The following is a 24038-nucleotide window of genomic DNA, read 5'->3' as shown; positions in this document are numbered from 1 at the left end:
TGCTAGGGGTGCTGTGATGTGTAGAGTGTCACCGAAAAGAAAGGCTCTTTTCTAGCAAGGTGAGAGGCGGTAGAGCTTAGCGATGTGGTTAAGAAAGATGGAGGTCCAGTCTTGGCTCTGTCTCTAGACAAAACGAGCTGACAGACAGTGGTGCGTGATGTATAAGTAAGAACTACAGTTTAAACTGTGTTACCTTTAGCAACTTTCCTGACCTTCCCAGGAAGGAGCTCTCCCCAGTAAAGCTGCGTCATCACCTATCTGAAAAACAGCAGAGTAGAAGTCCTCCCGCAATGTTTTCGTCTGGAGTGAATTCAGAAACCAAGCCATGTGCTCGCACAAAGGATGCTGCTTACAGCCTGGTCTCTGACTGCCTCCCTACTGTATATAGATAGTCCTCAGCTCTCGTTCCCTTTCACGATCAGGGGGACAGGGCTTCCCACCACAGTTTTTAGACTCCCGTCTTCTCTACCACCTACCCTGCTCCTTTACAGAGCGCATGCCAGTAGCTGCCAGTAGGGCATGATGAAAATGGAACGTGTGCATTTTCAAAACTTCCCACATGCTTTCCTTAAGCAAAAATAAGCTTTCAACCTAAGACAGTAAAATCCACTCCCACATGCCTTCATAAAAACAAAGGATGACCAGATACTTCAGGCTGTGGATGAAAGATGAAACAGGAAGGGACACAAGAGAAATACAAGCTACTTGAGACCAACAGCTCTCAAACAAAGAACACAGGGTTCCTTGGGGATTTTTCCAGTACTTTCTCATCTCTGGCAACAGGGATCCTGATTTCATCTCTAAGAAATTAAAGGTTAACCAGAGTCAGTCCCAATCTGGCAGTGAGGAGTCATTCCAGGCAGAGAGTCATCAAGCTGTGATTAGGACAATGCACAAAGTCCACGTGGCTTAAGGAAATGCCGGGACGTTTCTACGGCCCCGTCATTTATATCCGCCAGCCTTCCCCAACTTGGGCACAGGGGACAGAACCAGGCAGTCATCTGGGTGCAAGAAGAAGCTGAGCTGACATTCTCATCTGTCGGTGAGAAGCAGAAAGATCAGTCACTAAGTATACTCTCCTTTAAAAAAACAATTCCAGGGGCACCTGGGTGACCACGTCAGTTAAGTGTCCAACTCCTGATTTCTGCTCAGGTCATGATCTCAGGGTCCTGAGGTCAAGCCCTGCATAGGCCCCGTGCTCTGCGGGGAGTCGGCTTAAGATTCTGTCTCTCCCTCTCCCTCTGCCCCTTCCCCCACTCGCATGCTCTTTAATATAAAATCTTTTTTTAAAAATTTTAAAAAATGTATAATGCGGTATTTTTTTAAAAACTGATTTTTTTTAAAGTTTTTTTTTTAAATTTATTTATTCGAGACACAGAGATACAGAGAGAGAGGGAGAAGCAGAGGGAGAGGAAGAAGCAGGCTCCCCGCTGCGGGGCTCGAACCCAGGACCCTGGGATCATGACGTGAGGCGAAGGCAGACACCCAACCATCTGAGCCACCCAGGCGCCCCTATAATGCGGTATTTTTAAAAACTTGAATATCCTATGGAAACGACCAAAGAGAACTATCTGATCTTAAATTATGACGGATAAAGTCATGTATCACTCCGATTCTTTAAGGAGTACACAGACTGTACAAACCACTGGCTTTTTTGACAAGAACTTAGCATTACGGAAAGCACAGGTAAGTGAGTTATGTTTTGGCATAACATCACTTAAAGGGAGAATGTGAGATTCATCAAGAAAATTTATAAAATTCCTAAAAAAACAAAACAAAAAAAACAGTAAGAAAGAAGAAAGAAACTTTACAAAATTCCTAAAGCCTAGTCAAACATTTATTGAACTACCCTTACTCTGTACAGAATACTGTACTAAGTAGCAGGCCAAAATACAGAAGAAACTAGCTTGAAACAATACACAAGTAACAGAGAACAGAAATACATAAAGTAACAGTACAGATGTAAACTAGCATGGGAATCCAAAATAATCAGTAAATAATGATGGTAATGATGTTAAATCAAGATAAGCTTCCTGAAGATTCAACAGCTATATTGATTAATAACAATAGCTAATATTTGAGAATTTACTATGTGCCAGCCACTGTTCTAAGCTCTTTACAAGGATTATCTTTTTAATCCTCTCCAATAATTCTATTATCACTCCCATTCATAAATAAAGAAACTGAGGCTCAGAGAAGTTAAGTAATTTGGCCAAGTGACACAGCTGGTAAATAGCAGAAATAGGACTTATATACACGCAGAGTGTCTGACCACAGGACCCGTGATATTAAACCACTATATGCTATCCTACCTCTTGAGTAAAGGACACGGTGGGAGAAGGGCACTCAGATAAGAACAGTCTCCATGGTACAGAGAACTGAGCAAGACTAACCAATATTGTCTATGTCGCCTGAATAGAGTTAAGAAAATAAAACGGGGGTTGATGACGGAAGTGATGGAAAGCAAGGTTAACAGGCAAAAGGCTGCCTTGCAATAGGCATCATTTGCTTCTATATTCTTGTTTCTATCCGATGAACTAAATGTCTTCAGTTCCATTAGTGAGAGTCTCAAACTCAACTGCAAAAAAGGGAAAAATGCAGATGAAAGTTGCCACAGTAACCTGAGCTCCCCCACTCCTCCCTCCTCTAGACACTGCAGAGACTCAGGACACCTTGTGATCTTGCATATTCTATTCAGAGCAAGAGGCTGACACCATAAGGTGGGTTAAGGACAAAGCTATAACCTCAATACAGTTTAAAAAAAATTTTATTATCCTAACACTTGAAGTAGCATCAGTACTACAAAGGAACGTGGCACCAATTTCTCTCTCATAACTCAAACTGAGAATACCAAAATTTTCTTTAGGAATATGATAAATATCATGGCATCTCCTTTTATTATTAAAATAAGAAATGAGTTATCACTGTAACTCACTGAGAATGGAAATGAGCTTAAATCATTTAAGTAAAGCAATTATGCCACCTGGTGGGCATAGATATTACTACAGTTAACATTTCAATGATCCCTCTGAATATCTGGGGGGGGGCCCCCACAAGAAACAAGATAAGCCGCAGAGACTCTGCAAGAATACAATATAATGAACCAGTCCTTCCTAGTCAGTAATAAAATGCACTTTATGAAAATTGTTTCCTAATGTAGTTTCGTCAAAATCCCACTTTATAGAAAAAGCACCCCTGCAGGCTCTCCAGTAAATTTTACTACAAAATCCAACCCAGTCTCATAGACTATCTGATCAAGTGGAAGTAAGTAATATGAACACCCTCCCAAGCTACACGTATTTAAATTCAGTTTCTGGCATCTATTCCTACCTAATCTGCATTTCTGTATTCCCCGTCCCTGCCAGTATCCACTAGTATGACTGTGGCTAAGTTCCACCCCCGCCTCTGTGCCTCCTTTCCTCATCAGAAGAGTGGACTGACTATCATGATCTTAAAAGTGGTTCCAGGGCTAACATTTTATGAGTAATTAAAAAACTTGGGGAGGGGGCGCCTGAGTGGCTCAGCTGGTTAAGGGTTCAACTCTTGATTCGGGCTCAGGTCATAATCTCGGGGTCATGAGATCGAGCCTCAGGCAGGGCTCCACTGAGTCAGCTTGAGATTTTCCCTCTCCCTCTGCTCCCTACTCCCCGCCGCGCATATGTGCACATGCGCGCACTAATAAATCAATCTTAAAAAAAAAATTTCTGGGCGCCTGGGTGACTCAGTCGGTTGGGCGTCTGCCTTCGGCTCAGGTCATGATCCCAGGGTCCTGGGATCGAGTCCCACATCGGGCTCCCTGCTCAGTGGGGAGCCTCCTTCTTCTCCTCCCCACTCATGCTCTTTGTCGCTCTCTCTCAAATAAAATCTTTAAAAAAAAAAAAAAATTTCTCCCTCCCCCCCGCCCCTCTGGCTCATGTGCATGCTCTAAAATGGATAAATAATCCACCTTTACTCCAGTCCTCAAACACTTGTGAGCCTTCCAGAACGGCACAGGTAGGATATCCTGTATTTTACAAAATGATCATCACTAGAATGACATTTAGTTGTAATTAAAACAATAACTACCTTTCTCTTCAAAATGTGCAAGGCCAATGGTAAAGAATCAATCAGCATAGTGACACACTATCGCCTTGCATCTCTCACCTGACAGCTAAGTCCCTAGGCAGGCAACTGTGTACTCAAAATGATTTCATTTGCTCTCACCCATGTTTTCCGTTTACAGTATGAGCTGAAGGAAGGAACCGTGCTCCAAACAAGGTCTGCATCTCCCTTAACTAAAGGCAACATTCCCTGACAATAAAAGGAGAGAGGGGAACACACTGTAGATTCACCCATAAATTCACAGCAGGCAACAGTGAAAAGAGCCTTGCGTCCTTGCTTTCTATCAGGAACTTGCGAGCTAAACCCATTTCCTCACCTATTTGACAAGAGCGAGGTAAGATATCCTGCTCAAACCCTTTACAAAGTAGTAAAGCAGCCAAGATATACAAATATGAAGTATTACTAAAATGAATTCCTCCATAAACATGTGTGAGATTCAATTAGAGATGGGGTAGGGTGCACTTCACAACCACAGAATTAGCTTTATCAAGAGACACCCAGTCCTTGAATCCCAGGAGAGCTGTGCCCCAGTCCAGAAGTTCCCAATCCTAACTGATGAGAACCAGATGGTAAACTTTGAAATACTGATTCTTGGGTTCCACCCTCCTTCGTTTATATACATGTGTGTACACGTATGTAAGTTTATGCATGTATATTTATGTGCGTGGATGTGTGTACTTCATGTATATATAGTTTTTATAAAGTATGATGGGCACAGAGAAAAGCACACACATAAAGGCCCAGCTTGGTGATTTTTCAGAAAATCAAACACACCTAGCTCAAGGAAAGAACTGACTACACTCAAGATGTTTTGGTTTGCTTTCAATGCCCCCAGATGATTCTGAGTGAATTAGAGCATAATATTAATGTGTGAAGAACATGAGTTTGATAACATTCCTCATTTTAATGTGATAAAAAGCACCTCAACAAGCACAAAATTTTTAAATTTAGTATTAAAAAGATTAGACACTATCAGGACAACAGAAACAGGAAGAAATGTGCTTTTTATGTTACTACTATATAGAAAGGAGGTTTGTGAATTTCAATCATGCAAAAAAAAATTCCTTTCAGCGACTATACAGAAGTTCTCTTTTAAATTACCGACTTCAGGGGCGCCTGCGTGGCTCAGTCGGTTAAGTGTCTGACTTCAGCTTGGGGCATGATCTCAGGGTCCTGGGATCCAGATCAGCATCACGTTCCACACTCAGCAGGGAGTCGGCTTGTCCCTCTCCCTCTGCCCCTCCCCCCTGCTCATGCTCTGTCTCTCTCTCAAATAAATAAATAAAATCTTTAAAAATAAGTAGATTAAATAAATTACCCACTTCAAACTCCCATCCTGCAGAGGAGGAGGTGGTCAGAAGGATTTATAAGCCTGCAAATCCTAGTGACTCCTCACAGATTGGTCTACAAACCTCAAATTATAGGGACATTTGTCCTTTAACCCTGCCTCTGCCACCCTACATATACAATGGTCCTTCCCTTAGCACAACCCATTGTGTACAAGAATGCAGAAAAAAGGGATTCCTAAGTGAGACGAAAACAGCCAAGGGAAACACAGAGGGAGTCTGGGTTCTAGGACGGGCACAGGGACACAAGGCTCTGCCCACCACTCCCACAGACTTGAAGAAAGGCCACTTCTCCTCTGTGGGCCCTGGTTTCTCGAGCTCTGAAAATGGAAGGTCAACTGCACAGTGGTATAGTGAGAATGGGGGGAGGGGACAATGGCATGTTTGTTGGGAGGGGGTGGGCTTTCCCACTCTAAGTCCTACCCACTTTCAATGTTTGAATCTTGTGGGGGTGGCAGGGGTGAGGGTGGGGGTATCTTCATCCAGTAAAGAAACCCAACATTTCCAATTAAGTGGCAGAAAGGTGACATTTTATAATTACTATACTTATATTTAACCATTCTCCACTGATTCAACAAATCTTTCAGGCCTACTGTGTGCCCAGTGCTGCTTTTACAGCCACAATTAAAACAGCCTGCCTTCACAGAATTCAGTCTGGCTGGAGACAGAAATAATTACACAAATAATTAACTCCAATCGTCATAAGTGTCAGAGAAAAAGAACTATGAGTGCACTTACCTGGGAAACCTGATCTGCAGAATCAAGGGAGGCTTCCTTTTCTACTGGAAAAGGACATTATAAATTCCTGCTTACCCATTTGTTATTTTTAGTATGGAAAATTTGAAAAAATGGAAATATTCAAGAATGGGGACATGGTTAAATAAATTAAGCTATAAACTGAGGGTTGCTGGAGTGGAGGGGGGTGGGAGGGATGGGGGGCTGGGTGATGGACATTGGGGAGGGTATGTGCTATGGTAAGCGCTGTGAATTGTGTAAGACTGATGAATCACAGACCTGTACTCCTGAAACAAATAATACATTATATGTTAAATAAATAAATAAATAAATAAGGCTATATGATGGGATATTCAGGGATCAATACTCAGTTTAATGTTTAATTATAGGAAAATTAAAGTTGATAAACTATTATTTACAGTGTGACCCATCTGTGCTTAAATCCAGAGTGTGCAGAAGCATAAAGACATGAAAGCAAAATTTTAATAGTGGCTATACCCATGTGATGAGGTAAAGGAGTTCTAGGCTATTTTTTTTTTTTTTTTTTTTATTTGAGAGAGAGAGAATGAGAGAGAGAGCACATGAGAGGGGGGAGGGTCAGAGGGAGAAGCAGACCCCCCACCGAGCAGGGAGCCCGATGCGGGACTCGATCCAGGGACTCCAGGATCATGACCTGAGCCGAAGGCAGTCGTCCAACCAACTGAGCCACCCAGGCGCCCCTCTAGGCTATTTTTAATAATAAAAACAAGCTTGTGTGTTTATGTGTAATTTCTTTTCTGAACCATTTGAGACTACCATAATTATACCCTGTACTCTTAAATACTCAGCACATATCTTCTAAGAGTAGGTACGTTCTCTTACATAACCACAGAACAGTAAATTCAACATTTAAACAATAACCTGGGTCTGTATTCCAATCTGGCCGTGGACCCCAAAATGTGCTTTACATTGTGCTCAAGAATTTTAAAGTAAATACTAGTTATCTCTATATATAACCAATACACATCTTTTTAAAAATGTGGACCAAGAAAAGTGGACATATTTTTTTAATAGAACCACAATACCATTATTACACCTAACAAAAACAGCAAAATTCCTTGACGTGAGAAACAGTGGTACAATCACTGGATTGTCTAAAATGTGTAAGTCCAACAATAGCAATTACTGGTGAGGACATGGAGCACATAAATTTTGCATTTTATTGGTAGCAGTATGAACCAGTTTCACCACTTTGGAAAATAATTTGGCATTGATCTCTCATAGCTGAGTATCTACATTCTCGATGGATATCAAGAACCAAGTCACAGAAAGTTCCTAGTAACAGTCATAGAAATAAAAAACTGGAAGCAAATGTCCATTGTGAACAGAAACGATAAATAAATTGTAACAAGATGAAATTCTTTAAGTATAAAAGGATGAAGATAAGACACACTGGCATGATGAAAGGGGAAGGCAACCCTTGATTTTTAGTGGAGGGCTTCAACTACAGGCTGTAAATCCAGCTCTGAACATTGACCTAACTCTAAAACACTTAATAAAAATGACAAAAATAATTTTCACACGCTAAAAAACATCATTTTAATCACAATTATCAAGCTCTCTGAAAGCCATTTACTTATAAAAAGCTGAAAACCAAGGCCAGTATTAGCTTATCCTATCCTTACCCCTGCACAAATTCCAGTCAAAGACCTAACAGGTTAAGAATTTTAAGTTCACTTCTCCCTCCTGTCAATGACCAGGACAGGTTCCCATCAGACCATAAGCTACACTCGGACAGGGACTTGTCAGACTGTTCATTCTTATATTCCCCCAGTGCCTGGCACATATGTATCACTCAAATATTTACTGAGTAAATGAATGGTCACTAGGCGAGTGGCAAAAAAGAAAATGTTGGAGGATTCCAGATGACCCAAGATGCAGAACAGGGAGCTGAAAAGCCTGTATTTGCAAATCTCCATACAGAGGAGTGTCCACATCCCCATCATTTTCTCATTCACCGGACAAGTATTTATTATATCCACCATGTGCTGAGAGGATTGACAGCTGAGCAAACATACCAAGTTCCCCATCAGTTTTTAGTAAGAGGGAGACAAAGTAAAAAAAATACTACGTCCGGTGACGATAAATGAAACGAAGGCAATGAAGCAAGGTAAGTAAGAGGCAGCAGTAATCTCTATTTCACAGTGTGGTCAAGGGAAGCCGCTCAGATACTGACGAATAAGCAATGACCGGGAGGGACTGAGGGGGCCATGCAGACATTTGGGAAAAGACTATTCCAGACAAAGGAACAGAAAAGGCTCTAGGGAGCATGTTTTGGGTGGACTCAGGAGGGCAGAAGTGGGGTCAGACCATGTAGGGTCTTGTGGCCAACTGTCGGGTCTTCTTTTTTTTGGTTTTTTTTAAAGATTTTATTTATTTGACAGAGAGACAGTGAGAGAGGGAACACAAGCAGGGGGAGCGGGAGAGGGAGAAGCAGACCCCCTGTCAAGCAGGGAGCCCAGTGCGGGGCTCGATCCCAGGACCCTGGGATCATGACCTGAGCTGAAGGCAGATGCTTAACGACTGAGCCACCCAGGTGCCCAAAGGTCTTCTGATTTTTATACTGAACTGGAAAGGCACTGGAACATTTTAGAGATTTTTTTTTTTTTTTAAGATTTTATTTATTTATTTGGCAGAGAGAGAGCAGGAGAGCACAAGCAGTGGGAAAGGCAGAGGGAGAATGAGAAGCAGGCCCCCTGTCAAGCAGGGAGCCCGATGCAGGGTTCGATCCCACAACCCTGGGATCATGACCTGAGCTGAAGGCAGTTGCTTAACCAACTGAGCCACCCAGGTGCCCCTGTTTTAGAGATTCTTGACATGTACTATGTATTTATATGAATGTTAAAAAATTTACTGTATATCTATGAAACTTTCGCACACAATATAATCTTGAAAATGTGTTCTGAAGTCAAATGTCCTAACATAGAAACGTTTGTGTATGTTGCAGGTCTAAGGAAGGTTCTCATTCCAAGAAAGCTACAACTTGTTTTAAAATCTCTAATTTGACTTTGCCTTTTGACACATCTTTCAATTCTGTATGTCTAGCATATTGTATATGTTAATTTATCATTAGCCAGCTTAAAAAAAAAAATCATCCAGCTTGACGGTCTCTGCCATAGCTAATGATTTCCATCTATGTCCATTTTAACATTGAGATTTGTGCTTACCACTGTACCAGTTTCTCCTCATTTCTATACAATAAAAATAAAATGCAATCAAACACTTAAATAACTGCAGAAGTACTGATTATATATAACCTATAAAGTACATGATGCATAATTGAGCAGGACCATCTGTTTCACTGATTCCCAACAGCCAAAGTTACCTTGCAAATTTCTACACCCAAGGCAAGTGCAGCTGAGTCTAGGAAATTTGCTTCCTCAGGAAATGACCCACAGTGGGCATGGCTGTCCACCGGCTTGTCCTCTGGCTCCAATTTGCCTCTTATAGGTGAGTCAAACAACAAAAACCATCCTCAGATTACCCCCTTTCCTAACCCATCCTCTCTCCTGAAACTGCCTTCTAAGAGCTCTTTCAGGCCACAGTTCTGTATTACATTTGACCGCACCTGCTTTGGTAAACTTTTTTTTTTTTTTTTTTTTTCATTAAAGCAATGAAGTGAACCCAGACTTGGAATAAGATCTGGCCTAACTATACATTTCAAAGAAGACAAGACTATCCAGTAAAAAACAAACAAACAAAAAAAACAACTTTTTGAGATTTTTGCTACTAACATGTCCACTTTGTTTTGCTAACGTTCAGCTGCTTCTCTCCACAGTTCAGACCTTGGCTGGGTCTGCGTGTAACTGTAGGGCCACAAGGGGTAAGGACAGAGTAGCCTGTCCGCGCTCAGGGCAGCAGCTGCCCCCCAGAGAGCAGGCTGTCCTAAAGCCATTAGGTTGGGGCAAGCAGGTAGGCATCCAGGGTGTAGACCAAGTGGGATGAGGAGGGAGTCCCCAAGGAAGAGCAGCCTGAAATGGGGTGGGGAGGATGTTCACAGATGGGAGTAGAGGGGGGCATCCATGCAGGAGGGCACCTTACATACATCACAGAGGGGACTAAGGAGATGATGTCATATCACAGGTGCTTGAAAGTATCGATAAAAATGTGTGGAAGAACTGATGGAGTAGCACAGGTACACCTAGATATGATAGTATTCTGCTTATTTAAAGGTCTGTTAGAGGAGAGGGGTGGAAGGATGGGGTAACTGGGTGATGGACATTAAGGAGGGCACGTGATGTGATGAGCACTGGGTGTTATATAAGACTGATGAATCACTGGGTTCTACCTCTGAAACCAGTAACACACTATATGTTAATTAATTGAATTTATTTTTTTAAAATTTAATTATGTTAATTTAAATAAAAATACATTTTAAAGAGCAACAATGAAAATTTGGTAGAAAATGAAGCCTGAAACCAAGAACTATTTTATCATGGGTGGGTTTTAATAACCATCAACTAATAGATGTGAAATACTACTGCTTTTTTACCTGGAAAAGAAAGTAGAAATATTTCAAAAAATAATAATATTAAAGGCCTGTTCAAGGCCACCCAACACCCACCCAACCTCACATTTCTATGATCTCCATCTCCTCTGAGCAAGTTCACACACTCCTGACACTACCAGTGTGACTTCTCAGATTTCAATCAAACCTCTCTCTTTTTTTAGTTTTTATTTATTTGACAGAGAGAGACACAGCAAGTGAGGGAACACAAGCAGGGGGAGTGGGAGAGGGAGAAGCAGGCTTCCCACTGAGCAGGGAGCCCGATGTGGGGCTCAATCCCAGGACCCTGGGATCATGACCTGAGCCGAAGGCAGACGCTCAATGACTGAGCCCCCCAGGCGCCCCAATCAAACCTCTCTTTAACAAGCAATGGCCTAGTGAGGGCATCAACTTCTCTCAGCTGCAATGGATCAACACTTACTGCCTCTACCCTAGCTCTTCACTAAACCACAAGACTGTCAAGAGCCTTGACATACAGTTTCACTGCTTCTCACCTCCCCGAGGACAACCCGTGTCACAGCCAGGCAGGTCTCCAAAACAAAGCACTGCATCTCCTCCCCACCTCCTCAGGCCTGTCCGAATGCACATGCATCTTTCCCCTGTCTGCAGTGTGTGTGTGCACCTTGTCCCACCAGCCAGCTCTTATTCCTCAACACTCTACCCTGCAGTCAGCCGGCTCCAACGCTTCCCTTGTTTCTACCCAGGAAAATATTTCTTCTACATGAAAGGTGTCTCTACAAGGCACATTTTCTAGGCATACCCCAAAGGTTGGATCTCTCCCTGAAGTTTTACTTAGACACAGCCCAAAGCAACTCATGTAACATCATTAATGTTTTAAGAATGTAATTATAGTTTATTAAATGAAGCAGCACATGAAGGCAGATGTGTATAATAAATGCCATCTGGAGACCAGAGATCTAGCCCAAACTTGGCTACTAATTAGCTGTGGGATCTTAAGCATTTGACTTAACTTCTCTAGACCTCAACTTTTTGCATCCAAAAAAGAACTGGACTAGAGGAAATACATATAAATTACTTGTTTACATGTTCATTTTCCCTTCTTTCTCCATTAGAGTATAAGCTTCCCGAATCCCTCACTCCTGCTATAGTACCAAGCACACAAAGCTGCTCGATTCAGTACAACCCCAATCAAGATACTTCTGGAGAGAATGTGAAACTATGAGCCTAAACTTCACCTAGAAAAATAAATACATGAGCCAAAAACACTGAAAAGAATCAAAATGGTACAAATCAGGAAACAGATAAATCAATGAAACAAAATCAAGAGTCCAGATACAGACCAAAGTAGACATACAAGTTTAACATAAGTAAAGGAGAAAAGATTTAAATAATTCCAGATGAACAATGGTGTAATGAGGAGGGAGGAGGAAGGAGGGGAGGGCAGAAGACACGTAGGTATCTATGTCTGTAATATGTGGAGGGGAGGGGCATTTTCAGCATGACAGTATGCTAGAAGCCACAAATAAGGTTAATAAATTTAAGTACATATAATTCTAAAACACAAATTAAAAAATAAGGTAAGATTTAACTGCTATTTAGAGAAGAATTAAAAGATCAAAATATGAAGATGCTCAACCTCAGTAGTAATTAAATTCTTTTCTATCAGTTCAGCAAAGTTTAAAAAACAATTAATATTCTCATACAGTGAGACACCACCTCACATCCATTAAAACAGATACTATTAAAAAAAAAAAACTCAAGCAAACTGAAAATAACAATCCTGACGAGGAGGGGGAGCTACTGGAGCCCGTGCACTGTTGGTGGGAGAGTAAAATGGTAACAGCCTCCGTAGGTGGTGTTGAGGATGGTGGTGCCTCAAGAAAATTTAAAAATAGAAATGACCAAATCCAGCAATTCCACTTCTGAGTACCCAAAAGAAACGAAAGCAGGTCCTCAAAGAGGTATCCGCACACCCGTATTCACAGCAGCAGCATTCATGGTAGCCAAAATGCAGAAACAACCCAAGTGCCCATCAACAGATAAACAGAGACAAATGTGGTCTTATCCATTCGTATAGTGGAGTATTATTCAGTCATAAAAATGAAGGAAACTGACACAGGCTACAATGGGGATGAAACCTGAGGACATTATGCTGAGTGAAATAAGCCAGTCACCAAAATAGTATAATTCCACTTATATGAAGTACCCAGGGTGGTCAAATTCACTGAGTCAGAAAGTAGAATGGTGGCTGCCAGGTGCTGGGGGGAGGAAAAATGTAGACTTGGGTTCTTTAATGAGTACGGAGTTTCAGTTCTGCAAGATGAAAAGAATTCTAGAGGGACGCCTGGGTGGCTCAGTCGGTTAAGCGTCCGACTCTTGATTTTGGCTCAGGTCATGGTCCCAGGGTCCTGGGATCAAGCCCCACGTCAGGCTCCCTGCTCAGTGGGGCACCTGCTTCTCCCTCTGCCTTCCATTCCACCTACTTGTGTGCTCACTCCCCGTCCCCAACAAATAAATAAATAAAATCTTAAAAAAAAAAAAAGTTCTAGAGGTTGGGTGCACAACAGTATGAATTTACTTAATACCATTACACTATACACTTAAAAATGGTTAAGATGGGGCGCCTGGGTGGCTCAGTCGTCAAGCGTCTGCCTTCGGCTCAGGTCGTGATCCCAGGGTCCTGGGATCGAGCCCCACATCGGGCTCTCTGCTCAGCAGGAAGCCTGCTTCTCCCTCTCCCACTCCCCCTGCTTGTGTTCCCTCTCTCGCTGTGTCTCTGTCAAATAAATAAATAAAATCTTTAAAAAAAAAAAAATGGTTAAGATGGAAATATAAATCAACATATTTCATTTGCTTGTTATAGTTTCACAATAAAATTTGCTTGGAATTAAAGAAATGGTTAAGATGGTAAATTTTACACTGTATTTTACTATAATTAAAAATAATTATTAAAAAATTTTAAGAAAAAAATTAATATACCCAGTGATGGGGACATTTTGGAAAAGAGGCACACTCCTTTAACTCTTCGGATGACACATGGAAAGATCTATAAGTGTCAAATGTACATATCACTTGACCCAGCCACCCCACTTTAATGATGTTCACAGCACTGTTTAGAAATGCTTAACTATGAAACACCTATATTATATGACCATTAAAAAAAAATAGTAAGTGTATAGGGACTAATAGACACCCCAAATATTAACATAACACTGGTTAACTTGAGAGAATTAGAATATTTTTATCTTGTGCATATGTATTATTTTTTTAGTTTAAAAGAAAATAAACTATACACTTATTTAGAGTGGCCAAAATCCAAAATACTTGTAACACCAAATACTTACAAGGACACGGAGCAACAGGAACTCTCATTCATTGCTGGTAGGAATGCAAAATGGCATAGCCACTTCAGAAGACAGTCTTGCTCTCTCTCAAATAAATAAAATTTAAAGGGGGGGAGGCGCCTGGGTGGTTCAGTCAGTTAAGCATCTGCAGAGTTCATGATCCCAGGGTCCCTCTCCCCCTCCCCATCACTTGTGCTCTCTCTCTCAAATCAAATCAAATAGATAGTCTTGCAATTTCTTACAAAATTAAATGTATTCTTAACATACAATCCAGCGATCCTCCTCTTTGGTATCTACCCAAAATAGCTGAAAACTTATGTCCACACCAAAACCCACATATACATGTTTATAGCAGCTTTATTCATAAATGCCAAAACTTGGGAGCAACCAAGACGCCCTTCAGCACGTGAATGGTTAAACACACTGCAGTCCGTCCAGATAATGGAATGCTGTTCGGCACCAAAAAGAAAATGAGCCATCAAGCCATGAAAAAGACATGGAGGAAACTCAAATAAATGTGTATTATTATTAAGTCAAAAAAGCCAATCTGAAAAGGCCACAAACTATACCATTCCAGCTACATGACAGTTCTGGAAAAGACAAAACTATGGAGACAGTAAAAAGATCAGTAGTTGCCAAGAGTTATGGGGTTGGGGGAGACGCATAGGCAGATCACAGAGAATTTTTAGGGCAGGGAAACTTTTCAGTATGATATTACAACAGTGAATACGTGTCATTATACATTTGTCAAAGCCTCCAGAATGTACAACACAAGAGTGAGCCCTAATGTAAACTATGAACCGTGGGTAACAATGATGCATCAATGTAGGTTCACTGATAACAAGTTTACCACTCTGATAGGGGATGTCCACAATGGGGGAGGCTGTGCATGTGCTGGGACAGAAGGATATGGGAAATCTCTGTACTTTCTATTCAATTTGGCTGTGAACCTAAAACTGCTCTAGAAATTAAATCTATTTTTAAAAATGAAAAGAAAAAAGAAGAAATAATGTATTTGCCCCTTGGCCTAGGAGCTCTATTTCTAGGGATTTATCATTCCCTTACAGCTTTTTTTTTTTTTAAGATTTTATTTATTTATTTGAGAGAGAGAGAGAGAATGCAAGCAGGGAGAGGGAGGCAGAGGGAGAGGGAGAAGCAGACTCCCCACTAAGCAAGGAGCCCTACACGAGACTCGATCCCAGGACCCTCGGACCATGACCTACGCTGAACGCTTAACGACTGAGCCACCCAGGCGCCCCTCCCCACAGCTTTTTTAAAAAAGTTTAAAAACCAAGAAACAGACTTTTAACTATAGAGAACAAACTGGTAGCTACCGGGGGGCAGGGGGATATGGGTGAAATAGGTGATGGAGATTAAGGAGTGCACTTATGATGAATACCACGTGATTAAAATAAAAACTTAAAAAAATAATTAAGTTTAAAAAAGAAAGAAGAGCTGAAAGACTTCAAATATCCAGTTATGGAATGAGTAAGTAATGGGGAATGAAAGGTACAGCGTAGGGAATATAGTCAGTGGTACTGTCATAGTGTTGTATGGTGACAGATGTATGGTGACAACCAAGACTTACACATTCTTTGAAAATAAAGAACGGCAAGAAGAAAAGGTTTCTTTTTTGCCCATATACCGTGGGGAAGGGAGTTGAGGGGGAAATGGTAGGTGTGCAAATGGAAAAAACTGTGTACCCCTGTCCGCATTCATACTATAATCACACTGTAATGCCTAACTGTGATTAGACTACTAGTCACGAACTGTATGATTTACAAAGCTCCATAAACAGAAGCCTAGTACTAAGCGGAACCTAACTCATGTCAGGACACTGCATTATGTTTACGTCCTTACCCCTGAGCAGTTGAGCAAGTTCCCAATAATCCACACTCCATTCCTAGAGCTCTACTTAAGAAAAGACTAAAAACACAACAAAAACAAAAAACAAAAGAGGACAAAGCTCTAGGATTCAGTTTTTCACTATAGCTTCTTTTACAACAGCCAACAAGCAGAAACAACATAAATTTTCAACAGAAGAAGGTTAATAAACACATGGATCCACCCATATGATGTACATGGTTATTTAACAATGTGGAAAATGCTTAGGTCAGTATCAGGAAAACAATACACACACATACACACACCTACATCATCTTACTTATATAAATATGCACACAAGAGGAAAAAAAGAGGACAGGGAAAAATCCCAAAACGTTTACAACAGTTATCTCTGGGTAATGGAATAATGTGTGAGCTGTTCCTTCTTTGTAAGTTCCTGTATCTTCTGAACTCTCAACAATATAGCAATGTTACTTCCATATTGGTTTTAAAAGTCTCAAGTTTTAAAGGCTAACATTAAAACTGCAAGTTTATTTTAGGCAATGCCATTGTTTAAAAATCAACTAACTTCTCATATTCTCCTCTTTTCTTCTAGGTCTAGGAAAAATAAGAGAATATCAAAATTAAATTCTGACTCCACAGATGTCAACAGGTAATACAATCACGAAGGGCACTGATCGACTGTGAGCTGTAGGAACAGAAGATCATGGCAGAAATACAGAACACCGAGAGCTAATGAGTTCTCCCAAAGAGAGGCACTCAGAGCATGAATCAGGGTGAAATCAGCAAACCTGGACAGTGCTACTGGCTTCACCACTTATTATCTGTGTCAGTTTCACAAACCTTTGAACTGTGGAATGCCATCTGTAAAATGGGGACAAAAACTTCCTCTTGGCTGACTGTGAAGAGTGAATGCATTTTAGTGCAGGGCTTGGCATAAAGATTCAACGAATGCTCATGATTCTGGATATTCGGTTCTGGGCACCATCATTTCATATGGGCAGTCTGACCCAACTGGAACAGTAGTGCAAGAGAGAGATCCAAAAACCAAACCATCTGAAAAACACCTGAAACAACCAGGCAGGTTTAACTTGGACTGAGGGAAGCCTGAACATCTGAAAGACTTGTCAGAAAGCAAACCTATTTAGCAGAGTTCAGGAAAGTAAAGCTTTAAAAATTACAGGGAGGCAGATTTTCAGCTTTCTGTTAAAAAGAGTATGTTCAAAAAAGGAATAGATTGCTTTTGTAAGTTAATGCGAGTACTCAAAGGGGAAATAAACACGCTAGAAATACTTAAAAGGTCTCTCCCAGCATAGTGAAGACATCAGAAATGCCAATACACTTCCTTTTGCCATTCTGTTCTTCATTATAAACTCATTAAGCAGCAGCCTGATAGAGGCAAAATTAAGATACTCTTAAAATCAGATTAGACTGAGATTATTTTATTACTGCTAAATTCAGCATTAAGAGTAGATGAATTTCCCGTGTTCCATGGAGGGGACGGTACAAAAAAAGAATCTTTCCTGATCAAAATTAAACCTGTTTCTTTACCATATGAGCTCTTTGCACCTTAAATGTGCTAACATGGATACTGAATATACAAGAGGAGAATATTTAATGTGTATCCTCTCATACGAAAACACACATTGGGAAATCCTGATCAAAGCCTAAAAATCTGAGCCTTTACTCACAATCAAACAGTTTCCTAATAACATTTACCACTGGTGGCTTTCCAAGACCTACCCTTTTTTAGAGCATTGATTCTTAACCCATTTTTGTCAAAGACCCCTTTGAAAATCCAGAAAAACAAACACATACACCAAAAAAACTTTGCATGTGATTTCTAAGTTCACAAATCCCCATAAATTCCATCCATGAACCCCCATTGAAAAATTCTCCAAAAGGAGATTTAGTTTTTCTTAAGTTATGAAGAAAATAAAAACTTTGAAAATGCCAAAGACTAGAATTAATTTTGCTGGTATCATCTGAGCAGAGCGAATATAAAAGCTGAAAGAGCGAACTCTGAATATACAAGTAATATTACTAATAGCTAAAGGACCCCTATCCCCTCAAAATAAGATTCAAAGTAGCTCAGAGTATTCATCCTAATACAACTTTAAACTCATAAAATAGAACCAATTCAACAGTTCTCCTTCTAGCTAGGCTGAAGTCTTACAGTATAAATAAAGCCTGTTTCCAATAACATACATTTGCCCTTTGTAACCCTTCAATTAGAAATTTATAAATCTATCAATTCCCAGCTGATGGAACTTTACATTGCATTATAATTTTCTTCCACTCTAAGCTTTTCCTCCTAGTAACTCCAGCATTTTGAAAAAAGTAGATTATGAAACCACTGGTTAAGAATCTTTAAGTCCTTATGACAGGCCACAGTAAAGAAATGCACATTTAATTTGAAAAAAAATGTAACGTGTATAGGGACTTTTAGCTACAAAAGTGACTTTAAAACTTTGCATTAAATAAGAAAGGGGGGAAATAAAAGTCCTTTAAAACTTACGTTTTGCTTCTGATAGATTCTGATTAGGTGACCAGACCAGCATGCCAAGATTGTCTCGTTCTTGACTGCGTCTTGCTAGTTTGGCTTGGGAGAAATAAAAAAGAACATTCTTATTATAATTTAACAGACATAATAAGCAATGAGTAACAGCACCATTCTGGTCTTTTATTCCTCACAATATGGTGACATTACCCACCTTTTACTAAAATCTGCCCCAGTGGAACCTGCACAATTACCATCATAGGGTGAGGGTGGCCTTGGAGTCTGCCAAAATGTATCTACTTCCAAGCCCTTTACTATTAACAGACAGGTTTATTATTCTCATTTGCTAGGTGAGGAAACAAAACAGGTCATTTACTAGAACAAGGAGGAGTCAGGACTGAACTCAGGCAGAATGGCTACAGTACGTTTAAGCACTATTTACTAGGATGCTCTGCTTTCAGACATGGGACATCCAAAAGGGAAGCTTCAAAGATTCTTTTAAAATATGTATACTTCATGTGTGCTTTGAATACCTTTACCCTTCTCTGCCAGAATAACTTTTTAGGGACTTGACAACAGGAATCCAAAGATTCTTTTAACAACTTTATTAAAGAATAACCACTGGAGCGCCTGGGTGGCTCAGTCGTTAAGCGTCTGCCTTCGGCTCAGGTCATGATCCCAGGGTCCTGGGATCGAGCCCCACATCGGGCTCCCTGCTCAGCAGGAAGCCTGCTTCTCCCTCTCCCACTCCCTCTGCTTGTGTTCCCCTCTCTCGCTATGTCTTTCTCTGTCAAATAAATAAATAAAATCCTTAAAAAAAAAAATTACAAAAAAAAAAGAATAACCATTAAAAATAATCTTAAAGCAAACTTTTATTTTTAAAGATTTTATTTATGAGAGAGAGAGCGCGCACAAGCGGGGGGAGCAGCAGGCGGAGTTGGAGAAGCAGGCTCCCTGCTGGGCAGACAGCCCGACGTGAGGTTCTGAGGTTCGATCCCAGGACCCCGGGATCATGACCTCAGCTGAAGGCAGGCGTTTAACTGACTGAGCCACCCAGGAGCCCCTGAAAGCAAACTTCTTAAATGCATTCAAATTCTTAAAAATCTATGATACAAAATAGTAGGCCAAGGTTTACAAGTGGCATGTGTTGAGCTGACATGTGTAACTGGATTAACCACAAACAACAGTCATATACTACATCAGAGACATTTAAATGTTATCTTCAAAAGGTACAAAGGATTCAAGACATAAGAGGCTTACTAACACGCCTTTTACACTGGTTAGGCCCAAACTCACTCATTCCAAACTTCCAAAGGTATTCTTTCTTACCTTTGTTTTTTCTTTTTCCTTTTTTTAAGATTTTATTTATTTGAAAGAGAGCGACCAAGAGCGCGCGTGTGAGAGAGAGCATGCCCGCACGTGCTCCTGAGCAGGTAGAAGGGGAGAGGCAGAGGCAGAGGGAGAAGCAGACTCTCGGCTGAGCAGGGAGCCTGACGCGGGGCTCGATCCCAGGACCCTGGGATCATGATCTGAGCCAAAGGCTCATAAAGCCTGGTTTAAGAATTCCTGCTTCTATGAAACTGCCATATCTATCAATGTGTTCTAGGTTTTACAAAGAAAGAGATTTTTGGCAAAATCTAGGGGGCAGTTACTTTAAGGAAAAATAATGGGATGGTGGAAGGGAAAGACCCAAAGTGTGAACACGATGAATCTGGCAAGGTGGGAATGGGGTGTAAACGATGGAGAGACAGGAATAGGAAATAATTCTGACTTTCAGAAAAATGTTACTGCTACACATAATCTAAAAATAAAATAAAATCAACAAAGATGTATGTGGGGAGGACCCCACACGATATACAACCTTGCTGTATTTCAAATTAAAACTCAAAAGTCAATGGGGCGCCTGGGTGGCTCAGTCATTAAGCGTCTGTCTTCCGGCTCAGGTCATGATCCCAGGGTCCTGGGATGGAGCCCCGCATCGGGCTCCCTGCTCAGTGGGAAGCCTGCTTCTCCCTCTCCCACTCCCCCTGCTTGTGTTCCCTCTCTCGCTGTCTCTCTGTCAAATAAATAAATAAATAAATCTTTAAAAAAAAAAAATCAAAAGTCAAAACAGAAATAAAGGGAATACACATTGAAAAGGCAGAATTAAAAATGTCTTATTCACAGACAACATGATCATCTGTGTAGAAAATCTACAAAAAGTTACTAGAACAAATGAGTTTAACAAAGTTGCAGGAAACAAGATCAGTAGTAAAAAAAGGAAAAGTAAAAACCAAAATAGTTAATAAAAATCAAAATTAAAGAATACCTCTTTCAGGAGTTAATAAAGTTAATAAAAGTTAATAAAAATTAAAACTAAAGAATATCCCTTTCATATCCCTATTCCCTTTAGGGATCTGAAAAACATTCTGAAAGTCATACAGGAGCACAAAGTACCTAAACAGCCAAAATAACTTTGAAAAGGAACAAAACTGGAAGATCTACCTGAATCAAAACTAGTTATAAAGATGCAGTAATCAAGACAGTGCTGTACTGGCATACAGGGAAATAAATTAATATAACGGAGCCCAAAAAGAGGACCACACATGCAGCGTCAAACGATTACCCACAAAGGCGCAAAGGCAAAATTCAACGGAGAAAAAGAATCTTTTTAACAAATGATGCTGGAACAAATGGATACTCATATTTAAAAAAGTTAACATGGGTCCATATTTCACATATACAAATATATAAAAATTAACTCAAAACTGATGATAGAACTAAATGTAAAACCAGAAGTTAAAAAACTGCTAGAGGAAAACATTGAAAAAACCTTTTTTGGGGCACCTGAGGAGCTCATTGGTTAAGCATCCGACTCCTGATTTCCACTCAGGTCATGATCTTAGGGTAGTGAGATCAAGCCCTGTGTGGGGCTCCTCGCTCAGCAGGGGACCTGCCTGAGATTCTCTCTCTCCTCTGCCACTCCCCCTGCTCATGCACATGTGCTCTCTAATATAAATAAATAAATTTTAAAAAAAGACCTTTTTGGGGCACCTGGGTGGCTCAGTCGGTTAAGCATCTGGCTTTGGCTTGGATCATGATCTCAGGCTCCTGGGAACGAGCCCCGCATCGGACTCCCTGATCTTTGGGGAGCCTGCTTCTCCCTCTCCCTGCTTGTTCACTCTGTCAAATAAATAAAATCTTTAAAAAAAAAAAAAAATAAATGCATAAAATTTTAAAAAGACCTTTTTGAACTTAGGTGGAAAAAGATCTTACATAAAACACCAAAAGCACAATCCATAAAAGAAAAAAATCCACAAACTGGACTTCATCCAAAGTAAGAACTTCCGTTCTTCAAACGACCCTTTTAAGGAAACAAAAAGCCAAGCCAAAGACTGAGAAATTACAAATCACATATCTGATAAAGCCAGAATCTATAAAGAACCCTCAAAACTCAACATTAAGAAATAATGATACTGTTAAAAAAAAAAAACATTGGGCAAAAAATTTGAATAAACATGCCTCCAAAGAAGGCGTAAGAACAGCAAATAAGTACATGGAATAGAAAACTATACAAATTAGTCAATCTAGAAAGGCAAATTAAAAACATCCAAGATTTCAAAACAAACCTATTAAGAGTATAAAATTAAGAAGACAGACAATATCAAAGTTTGACAATAATGTGGAGGAACTAGAACTCTAGTGCACTGCTGGTTGGAATGTAAAATGGTACCATCGCTTTGGGGGGGAAAGTCTGGCAATTTCCTAAAATTGTGACATACCACTCAATGGAATAATTTTTCTTGGCAACTTTTCTCTTAAAAAAAAAAAATGAACTATTTAAACATACGAATGAATCTCAAAGTAATTATGCTGAGTGAAAGAGTTACAAATAAAGGGGGGGTTAGAAAGAATTCTGTAGTGCTGGACAGGATTGGATGTTAACAGTACAAACTCATAGTTTTCAATGTCCACTGAGAGGGTCTTGCTGCAACCCAGCAATAATGTGCACATCTAGCTCCCAGATCTTGATGCTAAATACCATTCTCTTATAAAAGAAACTAGATCTCCTTGGAGAAATGGTTGATTCCAGGACTAGGACAGGAAATGGACAAGAGGACCCTAGAACATCTTGTTATGCCAGAAGGTAAGAAGTGTTCAAAGAATGATGGGATATGTCTCCCCCTGGCCAAATCTACAACATAAGCAAAAACTTAAATGACAGCAATAAAATAACAATCTGTGAGTCCACATTGATATAAAACAAAAGGATAGATAGATCGAGTAAAGGGGGAGGCCAGAATTGTCAGGTCAAAGTTGGAAGTTGCACACAACTCTAAGTCAAGTCTTACTGTATAAAGGAACAGTAATCAAGACAGTGTGGTATTGGCAAAAAAACATACACACATCAGTGGAACAAGAGGCAGTTCAGAAACACTCATATAAATATGGTCAAATGATTTGTGATCGGGTGCAAAACCAATTCAATGGAGAAAGCATTCAATTCCATACCCTTTTAATAAAGGGGATTTTCACAATTGGATCTCCATATGCAAAAAGAAAAGAAGAGAAAAGAAAAGGTGAACCTCGAACTATACCTCAACACCTTATAAAAATTTTATTCAAAATGAATCTCATAGATAAAAGTAAAACCTAACAGTAAAATTTTTTTTAAAAATGAGAAAATCTGGGCGCCTGGGTGGCTCAGTTCGTTGAGCATCTGCCTTCAGCTCAGGTCATGATCTCAGGGTCCTGAGTCAGGCTCCGTGCTCAGCAGAGAGCCTGCTTCTCCCTCTCCTGCCTGCTGTTCAGCCTACTTGTGATCCCTCTCTCTGTCAAATAAATAAATAAAATTAATTAAATAAAAAATAAATAAATAAATAAAAATGAGAAAATCTTCGTGAACTTGGCTTAGGAAGAGTTCTTAGATATGACACCTGAAGTGTAATCTATAAAAGTTTAAAAATGGGGCACCTGGGTGGCTCAGTCAGGTAATCGTCTGCCTTCCACTCAGGTCACGATCCTGGAGTCCTGGGATTGAGGCCCACATCGAAGGGAGTCGGCTTGTCCCTCTCCCTCTGCCCCTGCCCACTGCCCTTCCCACCCGCTTGTGATTTCTCTCTTTCAAAAAAAATAAAATCTTTTTTAAAAAAAATTTACGGGTGCCTGGGTGGCTCAGTCGTTAAGCCTCTGTCTTCGGCTCAGGTCGTGATCCCAGGGTCCTGGGATCGAGCCCCGCATCGGGCTCCTGCTCAGCGGGAAGGCTGCTTCTCCCTCTCCCACTCCCCCTGCTTGTATTCCCTCTCTTGCTATCTCTCTCTGTCAAAAAAAAATCTTTAAAAAAATAAAAATAAAAAAATAAAAAAGTTTAAAATGGTAAACTGGGCTTAATCAAAACCTTGAAACTTACGCTCTGCAAAAGGAATCGTTAAGAATCCCTTGCAGACTGGGAGAAAACATTTGCAAATCACATATCTGACAAAGGACTTGTTACCAGAATGTATATAAAGAACTTCAAAAATGCAGTAAGAAAATGACCCAATTTTTAAAAAATGGGCAAAAGATCTGAACTACTTCACCAGAGGAAAATATACAAATGGCATGTAAGCACATGAAAAAATGCCCAAGATCATTAGCCATTAGGGAAATGCAAATTAAAGCCATAGTGAGAATTCAACACA

The 24038-nt window shown here is 40.3% G+C and overlaps 1 protein-coding gene across 1 annotated transcript in view; it reads right to left on the bottom strand.

Annotated features, from left to right (window-relative positions):
• The window catches only part of RCOR1 (REST corepressor 1), a 115073-nt gene that overhangs the window by 25332 nt on the left and 65703 nt on the right, over window positions 1-24038 (bottom strand). The window contains exon 3 of the mRNA XM_032405968.1: window positions 18397-18480. Coding sequence (XP_032261859.1) covers window positions 18397-18480 — 84 coding nt within the window. The remainder of the gene's footprint in view (window positions 1-18396; window positions 18481-24038) is intronic.

The sequence above is a fragment of the Phoca vitulina genome, unplaced genomic scaffold, assembly GCF_004348235.1.
Source record: "Phoca vitulina isolate PV1807 unplaced genomic scaffold, GSC_HSeal_1.0 scaffold7, whole genome shotgun sequence".
Classification (NCBI taxonomy): domain Eukaryota; kingdom Metazoa; phylum Chordata; class Mammalia; order Carnivora; family Phocidae; genus Phoca; species Phoca vitulina.
This window is presented reverse-complemented; position numbering and strand designations above follow the sequence as displayed.